The following is a 24,459-nucleotide window of genomic DNA, read 5'->3' on the forward strand; positions in this document are numbered from 1 at the left end:
TAGGAGTTAGATATGGGTAATTTATAGAACCTTTTGGTTCAAATAAGGATCTCAGCAATTGTTTATTGAATGGGCTTTTGTTTATGGTCATTAAAGCTCCATGGACTGCTAATACTATTGGGAGTATGATTTTTTTTTTTAAAGCTTTGTCAAATCTCACATGGTTGAGTTCAGTAAAGCTAGAACTAGAAAAATATGCATACCAATTTATTTTTTAAATATTTGAAGGAAAAGGGAATCAATACATTTGTTACATTTAAAAAATTCACATTATTTTAGTTAATAAGTACTCTTTAAGTTAAATACCTTGATGTGATAATGCTTACCTGAGCTAAACAACAAGGACCTACTATATAATGTTTTGTAGTAACTTATGGTAGAAAATTATATATATATATATATATATATATATGGCTTCCCAGGTGGTGCTAGTGGTAAGGATTCCCCCTGCCAATGTAGGAGATGTAGCTGATGCAGGTTCTAGCTCTGTGTCAGGAAGAGCCCCAGAGAAGGAAATGTCAACCCACTCTAGTATTCTTGCCTGGGAAGTCCCATGGAGTGACAGTCAGACACGACTGAGCACACATACTTCACATATGTGTGTGTTTATGTGTGTATATATACACGAGTGTGTATATATATAACTGAAAAGATGTGGGTTCCATCCCTGGGTCAGAAAGGTCCCCTGGAGAAGGAAACGGCAACCCACTCTAGTACTCTTGCCTGGAAAGTCCCATGGACAGAGGAGCCTAGTAGGGTACAGTTGATGGGGTCACAAAAGAGTGGGACATGACTTAGCGACTAAACAATGGAAACATTGTAAATCAACTATATGTCAATAAAAAGTTAAAAAATAATGCTTACATGGTTGACTCAAATCTTTTACAGCCTGTACTTAATTTAAGGGACCTTGGATTATCTGAATTAAAAATTGGACAGATTGATCAACTGGTAGACAGTCTACTCCCTGGATTTTATAAGGACAAAAATGTTTCTTCCCATTGGCATACATCTCATGTATCTGCACAGTCCTTCTTTGAAAATAAATATGGTAAGTTAATATATTTTATGTTTCAATGAAAGTAAGCTATTTTAGTACTGCTGATAATTTAATAGATAACAAGGTTAGGGGGTTCCCCTGGTGGCTCAGATGGTAAAGAATCCACTTGCAGTATGGGTTTGATCCCTGGGTCAGGAAGATCCCCTGGAGAAAGGAATGGCAAGCCACTCCGGTATTCTTGCCTAGAGAATTCCATGGACAGAGGAGCCTGGAGGGCTACAGTCTGTGGAGTTGCAAAGAATCGGACATGGCTGAGCCACTTACACTTTCATGTTACTTATTAACATACTTCTGGTTTCCAGTGTTTCATCACATTGTAGACTAGTTTTGAAATTGCCTCTTGGAAATAACTTGTTTTGGTTTTTCTAATATTTGGTAAAATCATTTGTTGTATTTTATGATTTGATTGTTTGACAATTAGAAAGTTTAGTTTTTACAATTTCTTTCCAGGTTGCTTAGATATTTTTAGTACTTTACGTTCCTCTTGCTTGTACAGACAACATTCAAGAACTCTTAAAAGAATTTGTTCAGATCTTCAGTACTGGCCAGGTATGAAGCAACAATTATATTTATATTGAAAAAAATAGATTTGTTTAATATATTCTGATTTGTATTTCTTAGTGATATTAATGATTAGGAACATTCATTTGTGGCTCACAGTAGAATCTGCAGAATATTTGGAAATAACTAGTGTCAAAGTTTTGGTTCTTAGTAGACATTTTCCTTGTGAAAATTTAAAATGAAAACTGAGTGTGATACCGTTTCATTCAGGTTTCATACAGTCTCGGGGTTTTAAAACTTTGAAATCAAGGACACGACGTCTGCAGTCCACCTCTGAAAGATTAGCAGAAACCCAGCACACAGCGCCATCATTTGTGAAGGTAATTACACCTTTTTTTGTTGTTGTTTGAAAAAGCAGTACTTTTCAGAAAGAATGTTCAATATCTGATGTATTTGATTTTCTTTCATCTTTTCATTTAGGATAATGGATTAATATTCTATGCAGTCATTATATCTACAACATTTCTGGATTCCAAGCTTGTTTTTTCACTAGCCTGTTAGACATCTTCCTTTGTTTTTTCCTCTGTCAATTTACACCTGCTTATGTATTCTTATGTTAAAAAGTAGCATCCATCCAGTCTAGAAACATTGTGGTTAACTCTGATTTGTCCATATTCTCTCACTTCCTGCATCCATAATTACTAAAATCTTATCAATCCAGCCTCTTAAATATTTCTTATATCTGTCTTCATCCCCAGGTCCACTGCATAGACAGACGATGATTACTTAGTCTCCCTGCCTTCACTTTTGGTAGCTTTAGTCCAGTCTCCATACTGCCATCCGCTGGACTGTCTAAAATGTAATAGTGTAATGGTTGTATTCCTCTGCTGTATTGTCAGATTTCTGCCATGGCACATAAGGCATTTCATCACTTGGCATTCTGCCTAACATTTTTCTGTTCTCATCCTTGAGTGTACCACCTCCTCTCTCCCTCTATCCTCTCCTCTCTTGGTGTTTTAAAGTCCTGTCAAACAAGATTGCTTATCACTCTTGAGTACTAGAGGCTGCTGTTTCATGGCACTGTCAAATTGTCTCTGCCCTGTGTTTCTGTGGTTTAGTTATCCCACCCTCTGTAAGGTTTTTTCTAACTTCTTAGACAGCATTTATTTTACCACCATACCTAGTTCCTCTAACGTAGTATCAAAATAACTTCAAAAACTTAGTTATTTGTGTATCTTTTCCCAGTAGACTTAAAACATTCCGATCATTGGTATTTACATCTTCAGAACTTACACACAGTCAAGTATTAGTATATGAAAGGTGCTAAGTAAACATTTAATAAATGTGTGAGGTTTTTCTTCCAGCAGGAATAAAGGAGTGTGACTTATTGTAAGCTATCAAACCCTAAGCCAACTTGTGACCTGTTATTCAGTAGTTAGTGGTTTACATAGTTTATATTCACTAACCGCTAGACGTATATGGGCCAGTGTTAGTTTCCTAATCATTGGCTATTTATTGCTGAGTCTTAATTCTTCACATTGACAATAAAAATTTTAAAATGTAGAATTTTAATGAATTTTTTTTGTGAGTAGTTGTTATGTTTGGGGGGAATATTACCTATAGTCAATGATACTGATGTGTTGTTTGTGTATTTAGGGGTTTCTTTTGCGGGACAGAGGATCAGACGTTGAGAGTTTGGATAAACTCATGAAAACCAAAAACATACCTGAAGCTCACCAAGATGCATTTAAAACTGGTTTTGCAGAGGGTTTCCTGAAAGCTCAAGCGCTAACACAAAAAACCAATGGTAAGTTGATTAGACACCATCCATATTTGGAGAGGAATATCTGAAAGGAAATCATAGTCCTGCCTCCAAGTGATTATAATAACGTTTCTAACAATTATGCAACTTTTTATTGGTTACATTTCCTTATGTTTGTATCTTAAGCTGTGTGGAAAGAGAATATGTCCTGGCACTTTCACTGTCTGAAGTGAACCTAAGTCAGTGATAGAAGTACAAGAGGCTTTGTGAGATTTTTGATAACACGTGCTGAAAGGCGATCATGGAGATTATGCAAAATATAGCAGGCTCCAGAACTGTGTGTTGTGAAATGTGATTGCCACCAGTAACCTCATGTTTGCATTTCATTGAGCTGTCATTTCTCAGTGATAACATTGTATTAAAGGCTTTTTTCTTTTTCCTCCAGATTCTTTAAGAAGAACTCGTCTGATTGTTTTTATTCTGCTGGTAGTTGGCATTTATGGACTCTTAAAGAACCCATTTTTATCTGGTAAAGACTCTTTATATTTGACTTATTTTTTATATTTTTTATTTATATATTAAAATATATTTTATATTTGACTTAAAAAAATCTTTTATATACTCATTTCTTTTCCTTAGTCTAAGACTTAGAGATAAGAAAACATTTATATTTATAATTCCAGGGTCTAGGTCTTTAATCCAAATTTCAGACTTCTCAGATTGGGTTACTTTGAGATTGTTTTTTGCATTGAGATAAAAATTTTAATCTCTTACGATTATCTATCATCCACCTTGTCATAGGACTTACTATATTTGCATTATCTTATGGATGGATTATAAGAAAAATTCCTTCAGACACTGTATAAATTCAACTGTACTTTTTTAAGGATATAACTAATATTTTTTAAAGTTCCAAGGATTATGTTAGAGTAATAATTTTAAATTTACTTCTAGACGTGATTAATTCCCCAGATTTTTAGGAAATGATACTTAACCAATGATAAAATTCTAAGAACATGCCGAAGAATTTTATAATAGCAATTCAGAGTGAAAATAGTCATCTGTTTCAAAGGCACAGTAATAAGTTCAATGTATTTAAAATTAACACACAGAAAATTACTTTACAGCCCCAGGTTTTCTCAGTTTGCCAGTCTAAAATGAAGTAATAATGTCAGATTTAAGTGGATCCAATTGATTTTTCCACCTGTCATTCAGTGTTTATACCGTGTTTTCCCCTTTCTTTATGATGATTACCTTGAGAGGGAAAAAAAATGGTTTACAGTTAAGAACATTGATTGACCTAGATCAGAAATTTTCCTAGAACTTGATATACAGTTCTTTTAAAAGTTATCAAACCTGAGATGAGGCTTTAACATCCAGGAATAGCCTTTTTTATATCTAGATCTGCTTTCTCTTGTCTCTCTCTGTATTTTTTTAAAATTATTTTTTCCAAAAAAAGGAACCAGTGTATGGATTTGATAGGTGGTATCAGCAGGGTGGTGGAAGAGGGGGAAGAGCTCTGATGATTATTCTTTTGTGTTTCTTAATTGCACACAGTGGAGCTTGAGAACCATTGGTTTACGTTTTAATTATTAGATATAAGGAGAAGAGGAAAATTCTTAGTTTTAATTGGAAAGGCAAAGATGTCATTTTAATGAGAATCATTCATTCCTTGAACATTGTCTCAAAATCCAGAAGACCTAATTCCTACTCCTCGCATTGTGATCTTAGACATTTAATTTTTCTGGACTTGCTTGCATCTGAAAAATAAGGTAGTTAAAATTTTATGAATCTATCAAATATGTAAGCATTTTTTTTTTGTCCCTTTAGTCCGCTTCCGGACAACAACAGGGCTTGATTCTGCTGTGGATCCTGTACAGATGAAAAATGTTACCTTTGAACATGTTAAAGGAGTAAGTTAAAAAGTTTACCTTGGTCTCTTCAAACATTATTGTAATTGTATTTTTTATTAGAAAGGTTGAAATAATAGAAAATACATATATGGTCTGTGCCTCCAGTTCTTGGCACAGAGTTCTTAAAACCCTTGTAATTTCCCAGGGGATAAGAGCACTGGGAGTATCTTTTGTTCTACTGTTTGGTCTTTGACACCAGTTCCTGACACAGGGCTTCTGAGTCCCTTGGAATGTCCTGGGTGATGGCAATGTCTTCTGTTCTTTTCTTTCCTTGTTCCCTTGACTACACAGCTTGTACCTTATGGGATCTTAGCTTCCCAATGAGGGATTGAACCCGGGCCCACAGCTGTGGATACATGGAGTCCTATCCATTGGACCTCCAAGGAAGTCCCACAGTGTCTTTTGTTCTAATGAGGTGGCTCTGAGTGGGCTTCTGGATGGGGGCTGGTCACCAGAAAGATCAAGCTGTGGTTAGAATCTTGGAACTTTCACCTCTACTCTCTGTTCTCCAGAGAGGGGAGAGGGGCTGGAAAGGAGTTAATAATTGATTATACCTATGTGAGTACACTCCCATTAAAGTCCCAACAGGTTGGGGTTTGGAGGAGTTTTTAGTTAGTGAACACACAGAGGCATGAGGAGAGTAGCATTTTCAGAGAGGACGTGGAGGGCCTGTACCCCTTCCTGTATCCCTTGCCTACCTCTCTCTTCCTTCTGGCTGTTCTAGGGTATATCCTTTCATAATAAGCCGATAGTACCTAACCTGGTTTCCTGAGTTCTATGAGCTGCTCTACCAAATTAAACCTAAGGAGGGATTCTGAGAATCTCCAATTTATAGCCAATAGGCAGAAGCACAGATGACAACCTAGATGTGGGATTGACATCTGAGGGGTGTGTGGCAGAGGGGAGGGGTAAGTCTTGTGGGACTTTGGCCCATCAACATGTTTCCTGTTCGCCCCTTCCCAAGTACTTTCTTTTTATCACTGCCCAATGTAAATGAGTTTTCTCAATGAGTTATTAAAAGTTGTGTGATATGAGGTTGTAGGTTGGCTACTAATATATTATTATGTGAAGGTAATTTAAAATAAATACATGAAAGTATACATACAAAAAAGGTATTCTTCATTTACACTGGTAGCCAACATTTTTAAATTGAATTTGCACCCATGAAAAAATTTCCAGTGTTTGTTGAAAGTGGAATTCTGGAACACCAGGTTGTATTCTTTGGCAGAGCCATGTTGTGGTTGTCTTTAAGGGACTGCTGCTTTCCAGTTCAGCACATTTCCACCAGTGCTGTTCTACATCTGGCCTTCTTCACTCATTTATTGATACCATTTTGCCACTAGGAATTTGCATTTGTGACTTCTGCTTATATGCTAATTAGGAAAATTGCTCACTGTTTCTAATAGATAGCTTTATTAATCCTTATCAGAGTTTTAAAGATGATCTAGTATTCTGATTGCAATTTTTGTTGGCCAGATTGGATTTTTTTTTTTTTGCTAGGGATCTCAATTCTGTAAGATTTTATATTTGGGGAATTAAGTCTTTAAATTTTTTTTTTACCACAACTATTTATAAAGCAGTATTGCTGCTGCTGCTGCTAAGTCACTTCAGTCGTGTCCCACTCTGTATGACCCCATAGACAGCAGCCCACCAGGCTCCCCTGTCCCTGGGATTCTCCAGGCAAGAACACTGGAGTGGGTTGCCATCTCCTTCTCTAGTACATAAAGCAGTACACTATAGCTTAATTTTAGTCACTGTCCTTTGGCATTTGTTAGGAACTAAATTGTTTATATTCTAGTAGTAATTCCTTATAATAAAAATGACTTCATAACTAGTCAAAAATTAATGTTATAACTTAAACATTTCAGACTCACTTATCATTAATATATAGTAAGTCCAGATAGTTTGCCCTTGAAGCTTATAACTGGGTCCAAAAAAGTTTTAGATTTGAAACTTATTAGGCAATTCTATATTAAATGCCACTGAGACATTTAACTAGAATTTTGAATGTAACAGGGTTTTTTTGTTCTTTTTTTTTTTTTAACCAAAGGAAGCAATTGGAAAGGGGTTTTGTTGGGATATGTAAGGAGATTTCATGTATCTGGTACTGAGGGTCAGGAGAAAACCCTTTGTGTGAGTATTTCTGAAGGGGCCTTTTTGTATACTTTCACTGAAACAAAAAGCCAAATTAATATCAGGTTAAATTTACAATATACAAAGAGGATGTCTTGGTAAGATAATTAACATTTTAAATTATTTGGTAAATTGTATCACTTCAGGTGGAGGAAGCTAAGCAGGAATTACAGGAAGTTGTTGAATTTTTGAAAAATCCACAAAAATTTACTGTTCTTGGAGGTAAACTTCCAAAAGGTAAGGTATCTTCGCTTTCCCATGACTTGACAAAACACTGTAATATTATCACTAATTTAACTTTTATCCGATTTACCTGGTGAAAGTTTATTAGTAATTCTTAATTGCTATTTTACAAGTGCTCATTCTGAACATACTATTTTGTTATCTTGTTTTGTTATTTCAAACTTTTAAGTAAATTGCAACAATAAATAGTACAAAGAATTCCCTCCATGGTTTTAACTCAGACTCAAAAATTTTTTTAACATTTTGTTTTATTTGTTAATTGATTTTCTTTACATTTTTTAAAAACCATTTGCAATAAACTATAGATGTCATGCTTTTTTGTCCCTAAATACCTCATCATGTGTGGCCAAGAATTAAGGATATTCTCTTCATTACAATTTCAGTACAGTTATTAAAGTCAGGAAATTTAACATAGATCTAAAACTGTTATCTAATCCAAAGTCATATTCAGATACCAGCATTTATCCCAATGTGTAAATAGTATTTAAATAATACAGGAAAATTAGTTACGAAGCAGGTCCTGAAGTGCATCATTTATAGAGACAAATATGTTTGACTATGTTTGAAAATATTGATCATTGGTGTGCCTTCAACCACAGCACTGTATTTATTAATTCGTAATTATTTGTTTTAAGTTCTTATCAGGTTGTGTTTTTGTTTTTTAATTTGAACCATTCTTGTTTATTTTTTTCCTTTAGGAATTCTTTTAGTTGGACCACCAGGAACAGGGAAGACACTTCTTGCCCGAGCTGTTGCTGGAGAAGCTGATGTTCCTTTTTATTATGCTTCTGGATCAGAATTTGATGAGATGTTTGTGGGTGTGGGAGCCAGCCGTATAAGAAATCTTTTCAGTAGGTCTAGTGGATCTTTTATATAGTAATAATTTCTCTTAATGTTAGGAAAAGAGGGTTTCTTAAACTCTCTCTTCGCTTCTTGTTTCTGATTTGATAGTTGGCTGAAATAGCCATTGTAGGATGCTAATCTCAGGTAACTTAGTGTGTGGGCTAAAATAAAACTATTACTTTTCTTTCCAATTAGTCAGAAGAGTTTGTGGAATCACTAGGTTGCTGGATGAGGCTGGGGTCTGTTGAAAACCTGTGGTTTCGTTTGTTTTGTTTTGTTTTTTTGGTGTGTTTTGTTTTCACCTTATTTATTAATTCTGTAGTATATATTTAAAAATTATTTGCCTCAAATCTGACTGTATATGGTTTGTATGACTAGGAAGAATGAATACTCAGTGTTTTAATTTTTTTTTTTATTTGAGACTACTCTTCTTAAAGCAGTTAAGAAAGACCTTCTTTTATGTATTTGCTCCCTAATGAGTGTCTTTTATTGGCTTTTTAATTATCTTACAGGTTTTTAACTATTTATACAATTTTATTTTAAAGGTGTTGATTTTATTAAACTTATTTGAATCCTTTCTGTCTTTAGGGGAAGCAAAAGCAAATGCCCCTTGTGTTATATTTATTGATGAATTGGATTCTGTTGGTGGGAAGCGAATTGAATCTCCAATGCATCCATATTCACGGCAGACTATAAATCAACTTCTGGCTGAAATGGATGGGTAATTGAATCTTCTGTCTTGAGAATTTGGTGGTATAGGTAGTAGCATTTCAGAGATCGGAAAAATTTAAGTTTATAGGCAACAGAATATCGTATGTGCAAGGAGTAAAGACAAGCTATTTTGACTATTGTATTGTTTTACTAATGGGATCATTGATAACTGATGTATTAACTACTCTTAAATTGAAAAGTAAAATTTTCATTTACTGTAGTATGACAGAAAAGCAATGATTCTAGCTGAAAGTCGTCATCTGTTTGGAGATGTGCAAGGAGAATACCCACACTCCTTCACTGTTTGTGACTAGCTCTGAGTATTGCTATAGATCAAAAGCTTGCATCAGTTTCCATAATGTAAAAAGTAAGAGGTGGACTTGCTTTGAATGAAGCAGAGAAGTTTCTTAACGTCGTACAAGACATTCTGAAAGTTTAAGGGTAAATAATTGGAATTGGTAAACTTGAAAATAATTTTTCAAAAAATTAGTCAGGAACTCAAGCTTTTTGTGTCAGGTTATCTCTTCCTAAGTAGAAAATTTACTGTGAAACCACAGATGATTTGGTGATGTATTATTAACAAGTGTTATTGAAGTGCACTGACCTTTTAAAAAGCAGTGAGTGATGTCTTACTATTTGGGGCATTAAAAAGACAATTCCTTTTCTTTGCTGCTAATAAAATTGAAGATAAACAGTTGTGTAGAACATTTCTGTGTGTGTGCTGTTTTAACTTTCAGTGAAAAGATACTTTTTTTCCTTAATAGTTTTAAACCCAATGAAGGAGTTATCATCATAGGTGCCACAAATTTCCCAGAGGCATTAGATAAGTAAGTATTAAAATTTTTGTGATATATTCTAGAACAGTGATGAACTTTAAAAACATTGTGCTAAGTGAAGAATACTCATCACAAAACATTACATATTATATGATTCCTTTTATATGAAATGTTCAGAATAAGCAGATCCATAGCAATGGTAAGTAATTTAGCAGTTGCCAGAGGTTGGGCAAACAGGAGGGAAATAACTGCCAGTAGACTTGGGGTTTCTTTTGGCTGGAGAAAGTGGGGGAAGGGATCAATATTCTCTAAAATTATTGTGATGGTTAGACAACTCTGAATCTATTAACACCCACTGGATTGTCCACTTCAAATTCTATGATGTGAGAATTGTATCTCAGTAAAGCTACTAAAGTACTGCTTTATGTACTAGAGAAGGAAATGGCAATCCACTCCAGTGTTCTTGCCTGGAGAATCCCAGGGACAGGGGAGCCTGGTGGGCTGCCGTCTATGGGGTCACTCAGAGTGGGACACGACTAAAGTGACTTAGCAGCAGCAGCAGCAAAGGTACTAAAAGAATCTTTTTATGACTTAAACACAGAGCTTTTGGGGGTGGGTGGTAGACAGCACATTTTTAAAAGTAAAATTTACTGTAGTTAAGGTTTTTATTGATTTTACTGTTTAAGTTATTCATACTTTCATTTGATCTAATAGTTGGTTCTTGCTTAAGAGTCTAGTTTAACGTTTTATAAAACTCCAGTACTTTGGCCACCTCATGTGAAGAGTTGACTCATTGGAAAAGACTGATGCTGGGAGGGATTGGGGGCAGGAGGAAAAGGGGACAACAGAGGATGAGATGGCTGGATGGCATCACTGACTCGATGGACGTGAGTTTGAGTGAACTTCGGGAGATGGTGATGGACAGGGAGGCCTGGTGTGCTGCAATTCATGGGGTCGCAAAGAGTCGGACACGACTGAGTGACTGAACTGAACTGAACTGAATACAGCAGTAAGATGGGTGTGTGGCTCACATAATAGGCTGCTATAGAATTATTTGTTCCTTTACTGACAGACTTGCTTGTCTTTGTCTCTGAAGGGTAGTATACTATCCTGATGCACACATTTATTTATATGAACCTTTGTTTAGCCTTCCAGTTTTTGAAATTATTATTTCAACCATGTTTTACAAGGAACTAATCTGAATATTTATGCTCAGGATAAATGTTTGTTGCCCTTACCTTTTCATCTTCTCTTTAGGATGTCAGTCCTGTTTTTATAACCAGACCCTCAGCACAGTTTATTAATTATATTTTCTTTTTGTATTCTCCTTGTAGTGCCTTAATACGCCCTGGTCGCTTTGACATGCAGGTTACAGTTCCAAGGCCTGATGTGAGAGGTCGAACAGAAATCTTGAAGTGGTACCTCAATAAAATAAAGTTTGATCAGTGTAAGTCTAATTCTATGATACAAACATTATCTTTGTGAAATGGTAATGTATCAATTTATCCTGTTTGTGGTCCTTACTCAGGATGTCTTAAAAGACAAGTTCCTTTAAGTGTTTTTTTTCTCTCCTTTTATTTGTCCTTAAAGTCTATTTCTTAAGTAGTGTGTATCAGAGATTCTATAATTTTGAATCCCGATTTGAAAGAAAGTTTTCTTTTGAATATTGAGATAGATAATTGATGAATCTATGTATAAATGTTTCTCTAGATGAATTTAAAATATAAAATAATAGAAGAAGTACCTCTATATTATGAGCATAGTACTTCATGATGTAATCACTTTGGGGCCAAAAGAGGGGAAGCAAAAGTATAAAACAAAATACATGGAAATAGTATGGACCCACCTGAGTAGTAAAAGCAGCTATTAAACTGCAGTATTTTCAGAGATACCAGAATCAGTTCATAAAATCAAACATGTTTCCTCTTGTAACGTGGACTTTTGTGTCCAGAGTTATTTCAAGATGAAACTGATAATGGGCTTTTTCAATTTGTGGTTGGGTGATAACTGAAAGTCTGTAAATCGTTATCTGACAACTTGACCTTTCTTTGTTTTTCACAAAATTTATTTAAGTACAAGAACTTATGTTATTTGTCCCAGTGACAATTTTTATGGTCTGTTCAGTAGCAATTTTTCCTTTTTCCTCTTAGAATTTAGTAAAGTTTTTTTTTAAATTATAGTTTATGATTGCTATTTTCTTTTTTCTTTTGCAAAGTGAGTTCTTTATGCAGAGCTTTTTATTACTGCTTTTGAAATTTCAATGTTGTGTTCTGTCTGCATATAGCTGTTGATCCAGAAATCATAGCTCGAGGTACTGTTGGCTTTTCTGGAGCAGAGTTGGAGAATCTTGTGAACCAGGCTGCATTAAAGGCAGCTGTTGATGGAAAAGAAATGGTTACTATGAAGGAACTAGAGTTTTCCAAAGATAAAATCCTAATGGGTAGGTTTCTTTTCTTTTTTTCCCCTATGTTATGCTGTTCATTATGATAGAGAAAAAATTCTTAATTTTGAGAGAAAGGTTATAAAAACGAAAGGTATAGAAACATGCCAATATATACTCAAACATAGCACAAAGTTTGGCCTCTTACAGAACAAATACACCGTATATTTTACTCTTTGAAGGTGCCCATGTTTTTCTTCTTATCTGATATTGCTGATTAAAGAATAGTTAACTTTTTACTGTTTTTCAGTATTTTAAGTTTTATTTTAAACCTTAAATGGCTTCAAGGGGCTTCCCTGGTGGGTCAGTGGTAAAGAAGCCACTTGCCAATACAGGAGACACAGGTTCAATCCTTGATCTTGGAAGATCCCACATGCCATGGAGCAACTAAGCCCATGTGCCACAACTACTGAGCCTGTGCTCTAGAGCCCAGGAGCCACGACTACTGAGCCCACACGCCACAGCTACTGAAGCATAGAACCTGAGCTCCGCAACCAGAGAAGCCATTGCGTTGAGAAACCTGTGCACCACAACCGGAGAGTAGTCCCCGCTCGCCACAACTAGGGAAAAGCCCACGCAGCAGAGAGACGCAGCACAGCCAAAAAGAAAGTAAAATAAAGATTATTTAAATTGGCTTCAAAACAGGTTGTTATGTTATTCCTGTTAGAAGTTTATTTTCTGGAAATAGTTTTTTCCTTTTGATATAAGGAGTAAAATTATAGTTCTTAGAATTTGGTTTTCAGTTGACAAATTATGGTTTACATGTGTTATAGAGTGGAGTCTACTCATTTTTTAAACTTTCACGATGTTTTAAAATATTAATGATATTAAATCATATTACTCGAAGAATGACTTTGAGGCATATGAACTTCATTCACTTAAATATTCTTTCCTAATGGAGTATTTTACTTAAGTAAATTTTTATTCTTAGGGCCTGAGCGTAGAAGTGTGGAAATTGATAACAAAAACAAAACGATCACAGCGTATCATGAATCTGGTCATGCTATTATTGCATATTACACTAAAGATGCAATGCCTATCAACAAAGCTACAATCATGCCTCGAGGGCCAACACTTGGACATGTGAGAACCTTTAGGTTTTATTTTCTTTCGGATAATGCTCCCTAGTAACTTATGAAGGAAATGACTGATGAAAACATTTCAAAAGAAAATTCAGCTACTTCCTAAGTTTGTTGATATGTTCTTCTTTAACTTCCTCAACTGTCTTGAATTCAGACATATGTGTGAAATTTATCTGCTAATAAAGGATATCTTTAATATTTCAGATAGTATATTTAAATTATGAAATTTAATTCAGGAATGACAACAAAATATAATTCGTAAATGTGTAGTTGCTGTTTTCCCCTCAGAAGAAATTATGTATCATAATGACTGGTTCAGTTTTTCCAAGTTTTATCTCATTGAGCATACATTTCATTTTCATATCTTTCTAATTATAGACATTTTAAATATTTTTATTCAGTGAAGGACAGACAGTTGTACTGCAGCATTAACTACTTATTTATAAAATGCACTTCTGCTTTCCTCATTTTATACATTTCTGGTTTGGTCATCAGTCACCATGACTGTCTCTATGAAATGTTGCTGAGTTTTCAGCATCATGGTATTAAGTAAGAGAGACAAATGATAATTCAGGTTATTAATATGTATTTCAAAACTGTGTGTGAATTTTCTCTTTGCTTTTCAATTGTCTAGGTGTCCCTGTTGCCTGAGAATGATCGGTGGAATGAAACTAGAGCTCAGCTGCTTGCCCAGATGGACGTCAGCATGGGAGGAAGAGTGGCAGAGGAGCTTATATTTGGAAGTGACCATATTACAACAGGTTACTGTAAATAATGACTTTAGTTCAAATTGTGTTCGTTCATTTAAAGATTTTTTTTTAACTTGAGTTCTATGTATATTTTAAAATTTTAGGTGCTTCCAGTGATTTTGATAATGCAACCAAAATAGCAAAGCGCATGGTCACCAAATTTGGAATGAGTGAAAAGGTAATAGCTAATTTTAACCTTCCCTCATGTATCACATGATGATGTGAAGAGTGTAGTGTCTCTGAGAGAGGGTTCTATTATAAATTGATAGATTTTCCTGTTTCATTCCAAATGGATTTGACAAAGCTTACTTTATAAATTAAATCTCATTTCCTAAGGCACACACTGTTTCTATTCCAGCTGCTCAGACAGTAACAGTTATTCATGAATTAACCAAATGATAATATAAATTATTTAGCTCTTTCTGTGAGCTTGCTTAATTTTGCCCTTTCCACATACTCTGTATATCTGCTTTATCACTGTGGCTCCGTGAAGCAATTCCAATATACTGTGACTGTGAATTTCTGGACTAGAATAGCTGCTAAAGTTGTCCAAGAAGGTGCTCAGAACCATGCATGCTAAGTTGCTTCAGTCACGTCTGACTCTGTGCAACCCTATGGACTGTAGCCTACCAGGCTCCTCTGTCCATGGGATTCTCCGGGCAAGGATACTGAAGTGGATTACCATGCCCTCCTCCAGGGATCTTCTCGACCCAGGATCGAACCCATGTCTCGTATCGCCTGCATTGGCAGGCAGGTTCTTTACCACTAGCACCAACCGGAAGCCCACTTAGAACCATACTTGGGTTTTAAAATTCTCTCTGTACATTTTAGTATTACAGTTTCCCTTGTGGCTCAGCTGGTGAAGAATCCGCGTGCAATGCGGGAGACCTGGGTTCGATCCCTGGGTTGGGAAGATCCCCTGGAGAAGGGAAAGGCTACCCACTGCCGTATCCTGGTCTGGAGAATTCCATGGACTGTATAGTTCCTGGGGTCCGCGAAGAGTTGGACACGACTGAGTGACTTTCACTTCACTTATTATACTTTCAGAAGAAGAATGAATTTTTTTTGCCCTCAAAGGCATTTTTATATTGTAATTTTTCCTTGCTTCCCTGATACTTATTTTCTTATATATGGTATAGTCCTCCTTCTGTTACATACATTAGTTAGAGGTTTTTATGTTCAATTTCTTTCTTTTCATTGATTTTAGCTTGGAGTTATGACCTACAGTGATACAGGGAAACTGAGTCCAGAAACTCAATCTGCTATTGAACAGGAAATCAGAATCCTTTTGAGGGTAATAATCTTTTTTTTTTTTAATGTTTGTTTATCTGTTTAGTCAAAATGTGCCTGAGTATTTGGGTGCATGCAAAATAGCTAAAGTTCCATGGTTCTTTAGAAATGTCGATATAGCTCATAAAGTTAATAGGGGCACCATTGCTACAGGAAGTACAGTAGGTACTCTTTCCACTAGATGGCAGGCTTACTTGGGTATTATGTGTTGTATTAGGCTCAAATGCAATCCCATGGACTGTAGCCTGCCAGTCTCCTCTGTCCATGGGATTCTCCAGGCATGAATAGTAGAGTGGGTTGCCATTCCTTTTTCCAGGGGATCTTCCCAACCCAGGGACTGAACCTGGTCTCCCGCATTGTAGGCAGATTTTTTATCATCTGAGCCACCAGGGAAGCCCCAGGTTCAAATGTACATGAGCCTTAAAAGTGTGAAACCTAATAGTTTTACATGTAATAAAGTAAGGGGTTCATTCCAAGGAAGTTTTTATTTTATTTATTTTTTTTTTCCAAGGAAGTTTTTAAACTTACTGCTAATCCTTGATTTTTAGCTATAATATTCCATAATATATTTCTAATAATTTATATATTTAATGTGGTTATTTCATTTGGACATTATGGTTATGTTCACAATGTCTAGTAATTGTATTATATGCCTGTGTTTCTTGGTTTTGGTAAATTCATTTTTATGTTTTCTATCCATTTTTATAAGGGCAAAAATGATTAGCTATTCAAATGTTGACATTTGTACAGGCAAATGTGATACTGTCAAAAATGAACTGTTATTATTGCCATTATTCATAAACTGATTAACTTAATTCAGACTCGCTTTGAAAGGAGAGTTGAAGCATTTAAGTGATAAGTTCAAGGTGGGTTGCAGAAAAAAAAGTATGAAAGTCAAAGGTCACCTCTAGTGATAGACCGTTACAGTTTTGCAAAGTGAGTGTGTTACCAAGTAAAAGAATGAAAATCTGTGTCTTTTCTGGCCATTCTAGATTGAGTAAATTGGTGAAATGTTAAGAGACAAAATGAACAAACAAACTCCCTTTACTTTTAGCATGTATATTCAATAAAGAAATAGATTTCTGTGTTTATAGACCTTACTTAGAAATCAAATGAGTAGTGTATACTTTTACTTTTTCAGTAGCTTTTTGTGTAAGTGGACCTTGGTTATCTATAGGATAGATTTGGAGGTTAAAAATACAACACTGGAAAGTATGAAAGTTATTGTCAGGGAACCAAGCTTTTAAATGCTTTTATGTTTTATAGATAGATATCAGTAGATCTTAGATATTTTTTTAGAGTACGTAAAGAGGTTTTTTTTTTTTTCCCCATTTATGGTTTTGCTTCTAAGGTTTCTGCCTTTTACATATCTGCTTTGTATTTCAGGATTCATATGAGCGAGCAAAACATATCTTGAAGACTCATGCAAAAGAGCACAAGAATCTGGCAGAAGCTTTATTGACCTACGAGACTTTGGATGCCAAAGAGATTCAAATTGTTCTTGAGGGGAAGAAGTTGGAAGTGAGATGATAGCTCTTGAATTGGATGTATTGCTAGTTTTATTGCAAGACCATAAGTAGCATTGAAGTAGTCTTATTTTGCAACTCTTTCTCCCATTCTTGACCCGGTATCATTCAGAGGTGTGAAACACTTTGTCACTCTGTTGTCACATTCATCTAATTTTGATTATTCTCATGATGAACACCTATTGCAAATAGCAAATTTATTAAAGAAAATAAAGAGCTATCAGGATTGAAAACAGCTTGTTTGAGAAGTGTTAATTGGTTATTAAGTTGAAAATCAGTAATGATTTTATGGTTGGTTACAGTGTTAGATGTGAATAGAAAGTGTGCCTTTAGCTCTTGGGAGGTATTTTTACTTAGCAAAGTAAAATTCATGAAGGATTGTCTTTGTTTCTAGATAGTACCATTTATCTTTGATAAAGAAATGATGCTGTTTGGCTGTTGGTACATCGTAGTTCTACGTTCATTAGTGGAAACTTCATTAAGATGCACTTAAGTATGATCTAGATTGATTGTATATGAAGTGTTTTTTTAAAAAAATGAGTGGAGAATTATGAACCTATAGATACAATCAGAATTTAAATGATTATAACTTTTAAAAAATCCAGCTTGCATTTTCATGATTTTTTTTTTAAAAACAATGCTATCACTCTGAAAATGAAGCTTATTTCAGAGCAACAGTATTTTGTTAAATAAACAAGTAACACACCTCAAATTCTGAATAACAATGTAATTATGCTTGGCAGTGAAACCAAAATAAAACCAAAAACTCAGTCCCCTTCAGAGTGAACTTTTGAATTACTCTGTGTTAGAAATGGAAAGTTGTGTTTACTTTTCAGTCAGATTTTGCAAATATTAATGTGTTGTTACAGGATTTACAGATGACTTTAGCTCAGTAGAAAAATTATTTTAGAGCACATTGTATTGGTTTTACAACCAAATTATATTCTTGAAGTGATTTTATTAAAATTACCTATAGTTTTCTAGTAACTTTTAAATTGTTTATGGTCTTCATTGAGGTTGATGGAGGGAGCTTGCTACATGATACGCTTGCCCTTTTGTTTGGGTAATTTAAAATTTTGATGTACTTTCAACCTTAGAGAAACATTATCAGAATAATACAAGGATCTCCCTTATACTCCTGATTCAGATTCACCAACTGATTTCATTTGCCACAGTTTCTTCTGGCCCTTCCTCCCTTTCTCCTCTTTTCCCTGCCCTCTGTCTGTTTATATGTATGTGTATACATGTCTTTTTGTGGACACGTTTTCATTTCCATAGGTAGACTTCCAGAAATTTCTGCCTTAGGTGCTGAGTTTCTGTTTGACTTCTTAAGAACCTGATGAACTGTTTTAAAAGTAACTAAATATATAATTTTGTGTTCCAGCTACCAGTGTATGAAATGTTCCAGTTTATCCATATCTTGTACGTTTCTAACAGTCTTATCTTTTTGACAGTGTCATTTAGTGTGTATGAAGTAGAGTCTGATCGTAGATTTAATTTACGTTGCCCTTGGACTGGTGATTTTGAGTATCCTCTGCTAGACTTTTGGCCTTTGTATGTCCTCTTTGGAGAAATGTCCATTCAGATCTTCCCTCCCTGCTTTGGTTTGTTGTCTTCTGTGTTGTAAGAGATCACATATTCTGAAGACAGGTCCTTTATCACATGAATCTTGTGTTTTTTTTCTTTCCTGGCTGTGTGACATGCCTTATGGGATCTTAGTTCCCCAACCAGGGATTGAACCCAGGCCCTTGGCAGTGACAGCACAGATTCCTACCCACTGGACCACCAGGGAATTCCCTCTTCCTCCTCTTCTGAGTTCTGTCTTAGCAGTTGCTCTAGGGATGACAATATGAATTTATCACTCTTAATTACAGTCTACTTCAAAATAATACAGATTTAATTCTGTAAAAATATAGTAGCATTGTTCTGCTCTATCTCCTTTTTTCCTCTTCTTTGTGCTATAGTTGTCATGTTACATTTGTATGTCTTATAGCAACTGGACGGTACAGTGACATAACTACTGCTGTATATAATCTTAAATCCTCAGTCTTTATCTGGGGGAGTCTTTATTTGCCTTTTGTTTTTTTATGAATATTTTTGCTGGATATGGAGTACATGATTAATTAAGTTTGTTCTTTAAATACTTCAAACATGTCATCTTACAAACTCCTGACCTCACATTATTTTTGGTGAGAGGTCAGTGTCAATGATTATGTAATGATTATGTTAATAGTAAACAGCTATTGCTGCTTTCAAGAAGTTTCCCTTAGCCTTGTCTTTTTAACAGTTTGATGGGTATTAAGTGTGGATCTCCTTGACGCTTTTCTACTTGGGATTTGTTGAGCTTCCTCGATCTATGGATAAAATGTTTTTCATCAGATTTGAGAAGTCGGGGGCAATTATTTCTTCAAATATATTTATTTGCCCTTTCTCTTCTCCTTCTGGGGTTCTTTTTCACATGTGTTGATATACTTAATGTTGATGTGGTTTCTGAGGCTTTGTTCATTTTTTTCATTGCTTCTCTCTCTCCTTCAGATTGAATACTTTCTGTTGATTCTTCAGCTTTACTGATTCTTCTTTCAACTGAATTTTTCATTTTACATCTTATATTTTTCAGCTCTGAGTTTGTATTTGGTTCTTTGCTATATTTTGTATCTCTTTATTGAGATTCTTTATGCATTGCATCATTTTCATCATAGGTCTCATTAATTCTTTAAACAGGACTTCCATTAGTTCTTTGAGCATGCTCATAATAGCTGCTTTTAAATCTTTGCTAACTCCAGCATCTGGAGATACTCAATTCCAGCTGAATACTTTTCTTCCTCAATAAGGGTACATTTTCTTCTTTCTTTGTAAACTTGTTGAATTTCAGATAATGTAGCAATTACTGATTCTGAAATTTTTCCCTAGAGGTTTGTTCTTATTTAGTAATTTGCCATCAGTAAATTTGTGAAATCTGTCTCCATGACAGTGTACAGCCACTAGTGTGTCTGCTCCTTTTTTTAAAAAATGTTAACTCTTGCTTCCTAACAGTTTCTGCTGTGACTGCATAGCTTAGTATTTAGCCAAAGGATTGGACAGAGGTTATGTTCAAACCCCATCAGTCAGGCCTCCACTCTGCCAGTGGATCTATGTGGGCTGGCAAGTACATTCAGTGTTCAGCTCATTTGCAAGTCTTGTCTGGTCTTTGCTTTTTGGTGGGCTTTTTCCTTCTCCCTTGTGCATGTGTGCAGGTTTGGGCAACTGTGAGTATGTGGATGGCCTCAGTTTCCGCTTTGCATGCCTGTAAATCCAGAGTATTTAGAAGTGCTTATCAAACCCAGATGGCTGTCTTCCCTCCCAGAACTTGCAGTGAAATCCCTCGCTACTCTGTTGTTTGCCCCACTTGGGACTATAACCTCAGCGAACCCTGTTTGCTTACAACTTGAGCTCACCGTTCTACAGTGCGTCAAGTCAGGTGAGTCCTTTCTGGCAGTGGCAGCAGGCCTTGTTCCCAGGATCTGCCATCACCCTGGTTGAACCACTGCCCGCGAAGGTCCAGGATGTGGCAGCACAGGAAGCCCACAGGCTCACAGGTTCTTTCCTGAACTGGTTGTCAGGAGTAAGCACTTCTTAGTTGTAGATATTCAGTTCATTTCCAGAGTGCTGAGATGGCTATTTTATTCAACAGTTTGTCCAGATTTATAGCTGCTTTTTTGAAATGATTCATCAGTCTCCTCCCTTCATCATGCTGAACATGAATTTTCCAACTTATTCTGAATCACATTCCACCCAAATTAACTTCATAAGGATAGATTTCAAGAGGACTCAAACTTTTCAAAACTATCTGTTCAAAGCTACCACATTGCCAGAGTTTTACAAGTAACCTATACCTACTTTTGATAATTGATACGTGTTTTATTTTTAGATATTCTTTGTATTTGTTCATACTCATTTCAAAAGTAAATACTGAGTTATTTCAATCTGCCTAGTTATAAGCATATTTTTTAATGTAAGTATGTAATATTTTAATAAAATATGTTGGAATGTAGACTTGATCTTTGGATTGAAAGAAACAACACTTGGTCATGGACATAAACTTTGGAGAGTTGATACGTTTGAACTGAGGTTTTTATTTCTGTGCAAATTCTCCCTTGCCCCCTATTCTGTCACACTGATCCCTGTTCTTTTAGGCACGAATGTAATTCCCCTATACCCCCTCCTGTCTTTTAAAATAGAAACTTAATTTAGTTATGTGTCAGTGCTTCATACAAGAATATAATGGGTGGCTAATCTCTTACGAGTTTGAGAATGCATTTCATGAAAAAAGGTTACAGAGCTGCCAAAGAGGGAGGGCTACAGAGAGAGAGAGGATGTAAAACCTAGTTTGGGGAGCTTGTTAGGAATCTAATTTTCTGCGGTTCTGGAAGCAGGTGTGTAACATGCCCAGGGAACCTGGAATCTAAAGAAACTTGTAACTCTGGCTCAGGACGGGAGAAGAACTGCTAATGTATTGAGACTGTTCTCCATTTTCTGCATTTGCTTTGACAAATTCCTTTTGAATGCTTATGGAGGACCAAATGTTGGTCTAGCGAGAAAGTGAGCCATGTTGGGGGATCCACGTTAGATAATATACAGAAGGGCACTTAGAGGTGTGGACGGGCCCCAGAAAAGGATAATCTGAAATGGTGCTCTGGATTCCTAGAGAGCGAAAAAGAAAAGTCAACAGAGTGGATTACATACACTTAGGTCAATGGAGTTACAGGTGAGAAAGCTGTGGGCACAGAAATACCACTGAGAGTAATAGCTTAAAATAACTGCCAGATCCAGACTGCTCAAAACCATCTCACATAACTCTGCTACTCCCTGCAGTTTTGATCCTGGTGGGTCGGAAACCATAAACTGCCATCTAAAGAAGGAAGAATGGAATTAGGCAGGAAAGCTAAAGAGGACCATGCCTGCCTTCCACCCCTACTGTATGTGGGCATCCTGTAGTGTGGCTGAGCTGGTTAACCCTGACTTGGTGTTTTTATAGTTAGAGATTGGACATTCTTTTTAAGTACTTTGTGAGTGAAAGCAATTCTGGACTTCTTATTTGAGAGTAAGGTTTTTCAACCTGGGTTGAGAAAAGAACCTCTGAAAATTTCAAAGGGTAGTAGGAGATGGTGTTGCCTTCTAATTATATTCCATGAGTCAAAAATAGTGATTACATACATTAACAGATTTTTGGTTGAAAACTTTTGGGTGATACAATTCATAAGATTTTTCAGGATTGGTAGTTTCCATCATAATCATGTATGGGATACATGTGTGAAAAACTAACAAAGCTTCTGCTGTCTTTGTACTTTCTAAGTTTTTGTTGAAGTATAGTTAATTTACAATGTAAAATAATTTACAAAGTATAGTTAATTTATAATGTATCAGTTTCAAGTATACAGCAAAGTGATTCAGTTATATATATATCTATATCTTTTTCAGCTTCTTTTCCATTATAAGTTAATACAAGATACAGTATAATTCCCTGTGCTATACAGTAAGTCCTTATTTATTTTATATATAGTAGTAGAAGATAAAATATGCAAGGTAGGATTGAGTGCCGGGTCAACAGTATCTTGTACATAGAAGGATCTGTTAAGTGGATAAAATGATAACTTCAAGACCTATAGCATATGAAATTCCTTAAGGTATTATGGGTTGATTTCACACAAGAGGTGTTTCATCTTTTATCAACCAGTTTCCTCCTTTCACATGTTAAAGACCAGTTGTTAGTAAACTTGAGATGTTAGTAATGTCTGTATAGCTCTCCTAGAAATTCTGAACTAGGTGATGAAAGACGCAGAGGTTGGAGAAGATGGAGGAAGAAGACAAAATAGGATTGAAGAAGATGGTTGCTAAAGGATTTCTGGAAGAACAAGAGAGACTCTTTTTATATTATTAGGAAATGCATCATTGTTCAAAAAGAAACCTAAATCCACTATAATAAAAAATACGAAATAACTGAATGATTGTTAAGAAATTTGTGAATCAAACTTTGCAAAAACTGGTGCAGTGTTCCCTGGTGGGGAGAAAGCATAGCACCTGCCAGGTAGAAGCATGTTGTCAGTATTAACAATGCGAGGCCAAAAGGTTCACAATTTTTAATTTTTAACTTTGGTGAAAGATAGTGTTTACTGTTAAAAAACAAAGAAAACTAACTTAAAAATTTAGCAAAACTTTGGCTTTCCCTGGTGGCTCAGATGGTAAAGAATTTGCCTGCAATGCAGGAGACCTGGGTTGGGAAGATCCCCTGGAGAAGGGAAAGGTCACACCCACTCCAGGATTTTTGCCTGGAGAATTCCATGGACAGAGCAGCCTGGTAAGCTACAGTCCATGGGGTTGCAAGAATTGGACACAACTCAGCGACTAACACTCACTTTCAATGTGATTTTTTTTTTTTTTTCCTGTTTGAGAAGTTGACAGATGGGCAAGTGCTTACCTGTGCTGTGGTTTGGTTCCACTTTCTGTATGCTTTTTCATCCTTGTTAGATTTTAAGATTCTTAAGTTCATGCTGCTGCTTGGTGTCATAAAATCTCAAATCCTCATACATAATTTGAAGAAACAGTTGTTGGAGGAATACATAGAAAATAAAATATCTCCTTTGGTTAGATTTTATTAAAAAAAAAAATAGACCTTTTTAAAATAAACCTTTTTTAAGAAAAGTGAGCTGTTACTATGCTTCTCAGTATCCTAAATCACAAAGTTCATTTATCCACCAAAGCTGTTGGTCACTGTTAGAACTGATTATACTGTTAACATTATATTTTGTAAATATATATTTTATAAAAATTTGTGATGCCAAGGTGATAGTTTAGCTTTGTGCTTAATTTGGGGGTATTTCTTTAAATGGATAATGCTGATTTGTTTTTTTAAAGTGGGTTAACATAAATTCTCACATAAATTTTTATCAGGACTTTCAACTTTCAAACTATACCCTATTTCTTATGCACCTAGTACCATCAGTATGAAGTCATCCACTTAATGGGTAAATTTGATGAGCTGTAAGGCAGTGAGAATATCAAGATCCCAGTGGATTAAATTATCACAGAACTGAAGAGCAAATGTCTTGAGGCAAGATGATGAAATTGAACTGCTATCCATGTCAAGTAAGAGTAGAAAATTTCTGGTACCCGAACTAAAAAGCCTCTTGATGAAAGTGAAAGAGGAGAGTGAAAAAGTTGGCTTAAAGCTCAACATTCAGAAAACGAAGATCATGGCATCCAGTCCCATCACTTCATGGGAAATAGATGGGGAAATAGTGGAAACAGTGTCAGACTTTATTTTTCTGGGCTCCAAAATCACTGCAGGTGCTGACTGCAGCCATGAAATTAAAAGACGCTTACTCCTTGGAAGCAAAGTTATGACCAACCTAGATAGTATATTCAAAAGCAGAGACATTACTTTGCCAACAAAG

General features: G+C 35.6%; 1 protein-coding gene across 2 annotated transcripts in view; it reads left to right on the forward strand.

Annotated features, from left to right (window-relative positions):
• The window catches only part of YME1L1 (YME1 like 1 ATPase), a 30,634-nt gene extending 12,825 nt beyond the window's left edge, over positions 1–17,809 (forward strand). For both annotated transcript variants that reach the window (XM_006063160.4, XM_025264456.3), the window contains exons 3-19: positions 889–1,051; positions 1,511–1,609; positions 1,832–1,941; positions 3,218–3,368; positions 3,769–3,852; positions 5,154–5,236; positions 7,516–7,606; positions 8,311–8,463; positions 9,044–9,176; positions 9,931–9,993; positions 11,277–11,389; positions 12,227–12,382; positions 13,314–13,465; positions 14,099–14,225; positions 14,318–14,391; positions 15,421–15,507; positions 16,890–17,809. In XM_006063160.4, the coding sequence (XP_006063222.1) occupies positions 889–1,051; positions 1,511–1,609; positions 1,832–1,941; positions 3,218–3,368; positions 3,769–3,852; positions 5,154–5,236; positions 7,516–7,606; positions 8,311–8,463; positions 9,044–9,176; positions 9,931–9,993; positions 11,277–11,389; positions 12,227–12,382; positions 13,314–13,465; positions 14,099–14,225; positions 14,318–14,391; positions 15,421–15,507; positions 16,890–17,033 (1,983 nt within the window). In that variant the 3' untranslated portion in view covers positions 17,034–17,809. The remainder of the gene's footprint in view (positions 1–888; positions 1,052–1,510; positions 1,610–1,831; positions 1,942–3,217; positions 3,369–3,768; positions 3,853–5,153; positions 5,237–7,515; positions 7,607–8,310; positions 8,464–9,043; positions 9,177–9,930; positions 9,994–11,276; positions 11,390–12,226; positions 12,383–13,313; positions 13,466–14,098; positions 14,226–14,317; positions 14,392–15,420; positions 15,508–16,889) is intronic.
• Positions 17,810–24,459: the final 6,650 nt, after the last annotated feature.

The sequence above is a fragment of the Bubalus bubalis genome, chromosome 14 (assembly GCF_019923935.1).
Source record: "Bubalus bubalis isolate 160015118507 breed Murrah chromosome 14, NDDB_SH_1, whole genome shotgun sequence".
Lineage (NCBI taxonomy): Eukaryota > Metazoa > Chordata > Mammalia > Artiodactyla > Bovidae > Bubalus > Bubalus bubalis.